This window comes from Pholcus phalangioides, unplaced genomic scaffold (assembly GCF_987345545.1).
Source record: "Pholcus phalangioides strain wild (caught in Gottingen) unplaced genomic scaffold, Ppha-v1.0 ptg000024l_1, whole genome shotgun sequence".
Lineage (NCBI taxonomy): Eukaryota > Metazoa > Arthropoda > Arachnida > Araneae > Pholcidae > Pholcus > Pholcus phalangioides.
Window position 1 is genome coordinate 28,761,967 of NW_028301616.1, and position 10,035 is coordinate 28,772,001.

Sequence of the window (10,035 nt, forward strand, 5' to 3'; positions counted from 1 at the left end):
TATAGCCATCTGGTGGCTCGTCGTCCATGAGCTATTAGCTGATCGGTTGCACTGCCCATTGCACGGTTTCGTTCGGCATATATACGCTCTAGTGAAGGAAAATCTCTATCTCCTCTGTAGCTTAGTGGTCAGAGCACTCGTCCGGCAATCGAGGGACCCGGGTTCGACTCCCGGTAGAGGCAGAGATGAGTTTTTTCCTTCCTTAAAAAAGTAACATCTCAAATAATAAATATCTTCACAACATCCAGTCTTCTGTATATCTTGTACTGATATAATGTTTTTATGCAGACATTTTTTTACCATATATAGGAAGAAAATTGATTGCGCTGGTGCCCCTGCTGCCATCTATGAAATAAAAACAAACTAATTGTTGTAATATTTCAAGCAAAATTGATTCTTGTTCTTAAGACGGTGTGCGTAATGGAAATAAATAATACGTGGTACGATACCATATTTTTTTATTTTCAGGTGTCATAGGGATACCAGACATCCTCATTGAGAAATTTCTCCCCTTTGTGTCCTCATTTTCAGGCATCTAGAATTCTTTTTCTTTTTTAAAAAAAATTGTGCTGCATAAAAATCTGTGTTTACAGAGTGGGTTTATTTTGTTTTTCCCACACATAATAACTACATTCTTCGAGGAAACCAAGGACTACACTCACCCTCCATTGAAAATCGCAGTGCATGGCAAATGCGTCTCTGTTTTTGGTTGTAAAACAAGTAAAGAATTGAAGAACGGGAGATTTTTTCACAAGAAAAGCTGGGATGCCCGAAATTGCATGAAAATATGGGAACGTCCTGGGAAATACTGCATGTATGGTCAACCTAGTGATAGCAAATTTGCCTTTATTGAAATACGACCACGGTTTTAAAGTGGTGCCATCTGTTGTGAGTAGAGATAAATGAGTCGTTACCGAGCACCGTTACCACAGTGGTGGTCAGCTGAAGTTGGTTTTACGTGGTTCCTAACTTCGGGTAGCGAATGCGAGACGATATCTCCGTTAAAAAGTTTCTCCCAGAGAGCAACAGGCCTACAAACAGTACAAATATTCAGTCATTACACTCACTTAACTTCTGAAATATAGATAGCAGTGCTGAAAAATCAGACACTAGATACTCACTCAGACTGTTAGGTATGTTGTTAGGACTGTTGAAGGACAGGTTAAAAGGTGAAATTTGCGTCCCTTCTGGTCCGGGGCACCAGACCCGCCTGTTCCCCCTGGTTGCGGTCTTGCCTAGAGGGCGTGAGAGTGCGTCCTCATTTTGAAGTTTCCAAAACTAGTAACCCTACAGCAATTGTTTTGGTTGTAAAACTATCGTTGTTCTTAGTATAATAGTGCCATCTGCTGTAGACAGAGGCAAAAGCATCGCTTCCTAGAGGGCGTGAGAGTGTCCTCATTTCGGAGTTTCCGAATCTGGTGATCCTCTGAAGTAATTTACAGCTTAAAACAAATATATAATTCGTCTCGGGCCTCTGTAACCTCCCTCTTTCTCCTACACTCTTTTTAAAGCCCCATGATTCGGTTTAATCAAAGAAAACCTCTAAACATCAGCAGTAAAAATGAAATCACTGGTGATAAGTTGAACCTCAATAGTAGTTTCAGTATTCGCTACTAGATGACGTTAAAACAATCCTCACTGTAAGCTAGCAGGTCAAAGCCGTCTCAATAAGAGTTTGTTTACAAATGTTTCCATGTGTTTTGCGCGTTTTCAGAGACTATGCATAGTGATTTGTGAGACACAAACATGGCCGAAGACGACTTTTCGTGCTTGGAGACGGTCGAGGAGACTGTCCACGTGGCCCTGCCGATGTCCTACGCCGGGAACCCTTCCGCCGGTGTCAGGGAGTACCTCGAGAGCTGGAAGTGCCAACATATCCCGGTTCTCGACGGACTGGTCGTGGGCTTCAAGAAAGTCACTTTCGAGAACCCCTTGGGTAGGATAATTAACGATCAGGCTTGCCTCCATTACGACATCCGGGCCGAGTTCTCCCTTTTCAAACCCTCGACGGGAAAACTGTTGAAAGGCGTCGTGAACCGGATAAGCACTCAGCACGTGGGATGCGTCGTGCACGACTCCATCAACGCCTCCATCTACATCTCCGAGGACCAGGTGGCCTCCAGAGCGTTGGATTTCGTGGGCATGGAAACAGTCGTTTTGTTCGAGTTGACCAACGTCGAGATCCACAAGAAAGTCATCCGCTTGAAGGGTAAATTCACCGAAGAGTCCATCGAGTTAACCCGTAAACTCTTTCCAAACCTGAACATCAATCACATATTCTACAATGCCTACGATGACAATGAGGAGGGACAGCTCTCGAACGACAGCAACAGCGTGGTACATTCAAAAAGGCATGACTCTAAAAAGAGAAAGCGCAAATATGTCAAGCCAACGGGCGATGAGTTAGCGGACGATGATGCGGATGGTGGCTGCGGTGATGGTGTCGATTCGTTATCCCCTCCCAAGAAGAAGAAAAAGAAAAGGAAGCATGCAGATCTAGAGGGGAGTGGACTCGAGACAATGGAGGACTATCAGGAAACTCCAGACGCTGAAGAATCCGCCCTCGTTCGTGATTCTTCGTATAGTGAAATGGGCAGTCAGGGTAGTAGCTTTGTTGATGAAGGAGGATCTTCTAAAAAGAAGAAAAAGAAGAAGAGTAAAAGTAAAGAACCGAATGAAAGTTATATTGACACGAGTTCTGATTATGTGAAATCGCGAAAGAAACACAAGAAAAACTCTGTTGGTTGATGGTTATTTATTGCTAAACTGAATTCCCAGGTTTTGCATGCATGTAATGAAACACTCACAAAATAGCCATTACGCTTGTGATTTGGTAATATACGTGGCTAATACTATTCTCTCCAACCCCCAGTTATGTTTATATATTTAACCAGCGATAGGCCTTTTCAAGAATAATCTTTGTTTATGAATACACTACATTAGTGCTTCCAGCGATCTGGGAAGTCAGGGAAATAAAAAAAATGGTCAGGGAAAACGTAAAATATTTGACAAAAGGTGGGGAAGTAGGAAAATATTTGATAAGAAACGGAAAAGTTCTGTGAAGCGAAAAACAAATTTGAAGTTTGCAAAGTTAAGATTCTGAATTATACAATGGGTCTTATTTATAACGGTTCGACAACGTATTTTCATGGACTCGACTTACTACAGTCGGGATAGGTTAAAAAAAAACAGATTTTCAGGTTTTTAAACCTATCAGCAATGGTGTTTTATCTTTAGGTTATAAAAATCTGAGCCCTAATGATAACTTATACAGGCTATGGTATTCTACTGGTGAACGGTTGATCCTAGACGTATACTTCTGATTAATTTTCTGTAAGTGTGAGTCAGAGCAAACGTGGTGACTTTTATCCATGCAAAAATTGGCAATCTGGATAGCCGATATAGTGCTTGCTGGTTTTGTCAACTCCTTATCAAACCACATATTTCGTTAATTCAATTTTTCGTGCATAATTTCTTTGTAGCTTTATATCTTGATTGATTATTGCACGTTACAGCGTATTTCATTGATCTCCTGTAATAAATTGAGTTTTTCATGCAGTTGCATGTGTTCTTTGTTGGCTATATTGAATTGATTGTTGCATAAGCAGCGAAGAGATCTCGGCAATGGGATAAGTCCAGTGGCAAAGTTCTGGCGTTCATTCATTCCTGCATAAGCAGCGATTGCTTAATGCAGAAAGAGGTAGCTACATTTGCTGTGGTCCCGCTCATGGAAAATTAACCATATTCCAATTCAAAAAAGGTTACATATAATGTGTAGTACTCAGATATGTCATTCATACTGCAAAGGGTTGTATAGCTATTAAAATAAAATAAACTTTTTATACAGTCCTCGTGTGCCCTTAAGCACAATTATAAAGTTGTTGCCCTGTATCTCCTGATGCGAAAAATAAAATAAATATATATATGTTTTTAGGTGCAACATTCACTGAGATATGCAAATTTGAAAAACGGAGGAAAGTTGCGAAAAATAGCTCTAAATGCATAAAAATCATTTTACACGCATATAAAGCTGTTCTTTCCCAACTTTACTTTGTTTTTTAAATTCGAATATCTCAGTGAATATTGCACTTAGAGATTTTTTTTTGGCATCAGAAGATTCAGAGCAAAAAATTTCTGGGTTCTGGGACTGTATAATAAGGTAATTTGTTTATTTTAATAACTATACAACCCCTCAAAACATGAATGACATATCTGAGAGCACTACATGTTATTTGGAAACTTTTTAAATTGAAAGTACACCTCTAGGATCAACGGTTCGCCAGTAAAATGTCATACTCCCGTTTGCTATGCGTTCTGTATATTTATAACATATTTAATGACTATGCATTGTCATGGCACATCTCACATTGTCATACCTTCATTCATATTAGAATAAAGAACCATTTTGGTTATTGTTAATACTATGTGACAATATGAAACAGGAGCCCCTTCTGATGCGTCACCCCTCTTTTATGGAATTTTTTGTTGTTGTTGGAGGAGTGTCTGCAAAAAGAGGGGTTTCACTGTATATTAGATGCTTAGTCATTGATACTCTGGGGGGGGGGGGGAACATATCTCTGCCCATGGTTGGTGGATTACTGAGTGGATAAGTGCATGTATGAAAGACTCACTCACTCAATCATATGGTGGCCCTGTCTGGCGCAAAATATCAGAGGCAAATTTTTGGGATCCCACAATATAATGTCCCCAATTATAAAATACCATGTTTTTTATCAGTCATTTTTCAAACAAAAAAGTGAATGCCGCGAAATGGCAAACACAGAATATCGCACTGCAAAATTACAGCTGTTATTAGCGAATCATGAGCGATACAGCTATTCTGTGGGTGTTCCCCCTATATTTCGAGATTTTGAATTATAGGATTATGAAATAAAATAATTTATTTGAAGACACATGCTCATCTCATAGTCAAATATATTGAACTGCGTAGACTCTCAAGATTGGGATTACATATATTCTACTGCTTAACTGTACATGCACCTCGTACACATTCCTCTACGGAATTTCTAACGAGTTGGTACATGCTGGAGAGAAAGAGAGTGTGTGAGAATGTGTGTTCTGAGTATATGTGTGTGGCCCTGACATATTTATATGTTGTCTAGTTGTGCTTGTTTCGTGTTCATGCTGCCATCTGTCTTCTATTTTCTGAAGTAAAGATGGAAATGCTTGAATTTTTCATGCTATGTCAGTATCATGTTGTAGGTGTGCCTGCTGAGAGACTTTTTCAAATGGGAGACAGACTCAAATTCGTGCCTTGAAGTTGGAAAAAAAAAATTCTACTAAAGGTTCACAGCTTGTTTTTTTTTTCATGAGCCAGATATATGAGATGATCAGGGCATGACAAATTCTGGGTGTAACGTCGCCACGATCACTAGAAAATCGGTATTGTCTATTAAAATTTTCTATACGTGATTGCTAAACTACTTTACCGCACACCAACTCCGGTCATACATCGCCATATGGCAATTTCCAACTAGAGTTGGGTGGGAAATGAAGACGCCATCTATCGGTGGCCGCCCCAGGCTCTATTGGCAAGTGATTGGTGAACTGGAATTTAAAGATGCCACAAATTTTTCCGATTTCATGACGATGCATCTTCCAACATGGGAAGAGACCATCAAGTTCTAGAAAGGGGGGAAAAAAAATTGGTCCTATGTAAGAAATTTGATTGGTGCCTAAATTCCCTCCCTCCCCCATTTGTCAAGCTGTGCTGTGTCTACGGAAATTGAATGTGTACCTTATTTCCCATTTTGCTAAAATGCAGATCTATATGTATATATTGTTTTCTCAATATTCTCACTGACTCAAAAATACACAATTTCATTAAACAATTTTGAACGGGGGAAATTTATAGGAGAGATTCAAGTAAAAAATGGTATATACCTTCTCTCAGCTTTGTTAATTTAAAAAAAAGTACATACAAAATTTATACAGTGATACTTTGGCTCATACAAATGTTTTGGTTAACGAACAATTTTTTCTGCCTCGGCTAACGAGCGTTTTCGTTAATAAAGTGTGCACGTGCTAACGTAAAGCAGGCTCATCGTAAGCTGAATTTTAGTGAAAATCGTCAGAATCAGCGCCGTCTTAACGCATGGGCCCACCTGGGCACTGCCCGGGGGGCCTCACAAAAATGAAATCCGGTGGAAATTTTTTAGAATTTACAAGGTAGGGCCTCAGAAAAACCACTTGGCCCGGGGGCCAATGATGCTCTTAAGACAGCCCTGATCAGAATCACTGCCATTTGAGCTCGATTAACTCGTGCCCGTCTTGGTACCTTTTTCCAGATGTACATCCGCTTCTCTTTCTGAAAATTTCTGTGAACTGTTTCACTCTTTGAAATTGAAGATTTAGCCATTAGAAAATGCATTGAAAAAAGAAATGAGCGTGTGTGTTTTCAGAGCACGCGTTCATTCATTTGCAGGCTTGTAGCATCAAGAGCTGAACATCCTGGACATTCTAGGAAAGAGGTCTTCAAACTTTTCCCAGTCGCGAGCACTGCCTGTGCCCATCATCAAAAAAGAAGAGCACCCTTGCGGCAAGTTTAACATACGAATGCGTGAAATGACGAGGATTTCAATCCTTGAATGTAATTCCACAGAGGTGTTTAACTAGAACGTTGATCAAGTGCTCGCGAGCACTAAATCGGACACGAGCATCGAGCGCTCTGGGTACTTCAGGTGGCGCCGTGGTGCTCGTGATAGCAATGGGTTGAAGATGCCTGTTCTAGGAGCTTATCTTTTCCATCCGCATGCGTTAGACCCAGAAATGATCTGACCAAATCATAAATAGACAGGGACACCTACGAACTAGACTGGGTTGTGTCAACAACAGCTTCAGTAGACTAAAAGCTGGTGTTGGTTGTGTACATAGTGTAAAATAAAACAATCTTCAGTAACTCATCTTCCTGGGATCTCATTTATCCAATTCTGAAGCTTTTCATTTCAGACTTCGATCAGTTTTTGTCTTCTTCACAGCGCTCCCCTTGGTATTTAAAAAAATTATCTTTAAATTTTGTGCAGTGTCTGGAACGATTTTCCATAGAAATCTATGGGGAATTTTGTTTCGGCTAACGAGGATTTCTGCTTACGAACGTGATTTCGGAATGAATTATCTTCGTTAGCCGAGGTATCACTTTGCATGCTTTAGGCCAGTGTTTCTTAACCTTTTTCAGCTCATGGCCCCCTATGGATCACATTTTTCTCTCGTGGCTCCCCTGTCCTATCCAGGGCCCCCCCTTCTACCCTCATCCAAGAGTGAGATACTTTCTATTTTTTTTATTATGAATGAAATTTTAATGAATCAGATCAATCTCTGGAATCCCGGCTAGGCACGGATTCAAATGATGGATTATCATCTCTCCCAGGAGTCCAATTATATTGCAAAAAACGGCCTATGTAAAATACGGGACGATCCAACGAACATGCACGATAAATCGACCCTCTCAACACATCAACCGTTGCTCTGGCGGCCCTCCATACTTAGCTGGAAGTAACAACTTACATATGAAAATCATAGTACCAGATTCCATATATAGTGCAGTCCCCCTCAATCCATTATAGACATGAAGACCCGGGTCATGCCCCACATAGACCCAAGGGTTAAGATGCTCCTGGTTGTATGGACGGATCTGATGAATTCTGAAAGTAGTAATATTTTTCAACCATGTTTCCCTTTTAAAGCTTTTTTCTTCACAGCTCTCTATGACTCCCTTCACCACCTGTCGTGGATCACCTTTCTTCTGATTTTCTCCCGTGGGCCTCCTAGAATATCCTAGGACCGCAAGGGGGCCATATGGCCCCAGGTTGAGAACCACTGCTTTAGGCCATAGTCTCCCAAACTTTTTGTTCCATCGCCTCCTTCATCAGCAATTTGTTTCCTTTCATCGCCCCCCCCCCAACTCAAGTGAACCCATAGTATCCTATGTTAATTCCGTAGCTTTTATCGCCCCCCCCCAACTCAAGTGAACCCATAGTATCCTATGTTAATTCCGTAGCTTTTATCGCCCCCCCCCGGACCATTCCATCGCCCACCAGGGGGCGATATTGCCCACTTTGGGGAACACTGCTTTAGGCCATTGATAGGCAAACTTTCTTTTTTAGGAGCGGGCCAAAAAATAAAAAAAAATTGGTGAGCCAGGGGTTGGGGGGACACATCTTCGGACATTGATTCATTTTATGCTTGGAAATGAAGTTGCAGGATGTGTTGTTTACTTTGAAGATTGCCCTTCACAACTGTGAAAAAATGCATTTCCATTTTTTATTGCATATGCAATTTTAAATCGATTTCTGTTTAAATTCTTACAACTATATTTTCCATACGCTAAAAAGGAACATCCCTTAAACGAATTTTCATTTTAAAACACCGAAGTTGAAAATTTTTATACTTTGAAAGATATTTGTATTGTTTTTTGAAATCTGTGGCGGGCTGAATCGAATCTCTAAGCTGGCGGCATCTGGTCTGCAGGCAGTAGTTTGCCCATCACTACCTTAAGAACAGCGGTTCTCAACCGGTGCTCCGCGGAGCCCTTGGGGGCTCCTTGTGGGCTGTCCAGGGGCTCCGCGGAAGCTCGAGGAAAATAAAAACAGTGAAATTTAAAAAAAAATGTATAAATATTTTAAATAGTAAAAATAAATCACTAACTTCGATGAATAATTAAAAAATTGGCCTACGGGGCTCCGCCACAGAATTTTTTTACTTGTAAGGGCTCCGCGAGTCAAAAATGGTTGAGAACCGCTGGTCTAGATCATAGTTTCCCCCAACATTTTTTGTCTCCCAACGCAATCCAACCCATAGGATCCTATGTTATACCCGTAGCTTCTACCGCCCCCATGGAACATTCCATCGCCTCCAGGGGGCGTTAACGCTCACGTTGGGAATCACTGGTCTAGATCATTCTTTTAGTTTCTCACTGACATGGTATCTTGCTTTATGGTCACTCTTTTGATCATTTACACGTTTACACATGCTCTGTCATTTTTTGGTCATTCACATGCTTGTACACGCACCAGATCACTCTACAGGGCCGTCTTAAGAGCATCATAGGCCCCTGGGCCAAGTGATTTTTCTGAGGCCTTACCAGGCAAATTCCCGAAAAATTCAACTACTTCTCATTTTTCTGAGGCCCCTCTTCTCTTGAGGGCCCGCTCGGGGGCCGCGCCCGGACAGACCCCATGCGTTAAGACGGCACTGTTCACTCTATTGAACATACACATGTGTTAATAATCTGTATGTCAATCTTTTGGTTATTCACGTACTTGAAAATTTTCTAGGTCACTCTTTCGCTCACCCACGTGCTTGCAAACTCGCTGGGTCATTCTTTTGGTCACTCACTGACCTAGTTTCACTTTCTCGGCAGAAGCGTATTAATTTAGGATTATACACAAAGTTTGTGGCCCTTCTCCTATTCCACTAATTTTTCTTGGAAAGATGCCATTCAAGTATTACGTAAACAGATTTTCAGCCATTTTTGACCTCCCCCCCCTTGTCAGCAAAACAAACGACCCCCTCCCCCTGTCAGCAGCTTAGAATATTTCATATCTTCAAAAAGGGGTGGTTGATGACGTAAGCAACCTTCAAACCCCCCTCCCCCCTCGTCAGCAAATCCGAAACCCCCTCTCCCCCCCCCCCCGATGCTGACATAATACTTGAATGACCCCATACCTCCTCAAATTTGCCTCTCCCTTCTAAACTTGCCGCCCTGGACTACAGCATGTTAAGCCTTCCTGTAAATACGCCACTGGGTGCCCTAGGATTTCTTGCCCCCAAGTGCTATTTTACCGGCGATTTCACATTTCCGTCTATATTTTATTTGACCTTATATAAGACCTTTATTATAATTAACTTTTGCGTGGGCAATGTTTAAATTTTATAAAAAAACAAGTGACAAATAGTATATTAAGGAAGTGCACAAAGAAAATGGTTGCACGAGCGTCGAAAAACGAGGATATCAATAAAGTTCTTAGAAGAGTTTTATTCATAATTGTTCATATCGAGACATATTTCATTACACAT

The 10,035-nt window shown here is 41.1% G+C and overlaps 1 protein-coding gene across 1 annotated transcript; it reads left to right on the forward strand.

The window, feature by feature from the left end:
* Nucleotides 1–1,672: 1,672 nt before the first annotated feature.
* On the forward strand, nt 1,673–4,913 carry Polr1F (RNA polymerase I subunit F). The gene has a single exon (XM_089251020.1). The coding sequence runs from the start codon at nt 1,747–1,749 to the stop codon at nt 2,746–2,748; it is 1,002 nt and encodes a 333-aa protein (XP_089107146.1). The 5' UTR covers nt 1,673–1,746; the 3' UTR covers nt 2,749–4,913.
* Nucleotides 4,914–10,035: the final 5,122 nt, after the last annotated feature.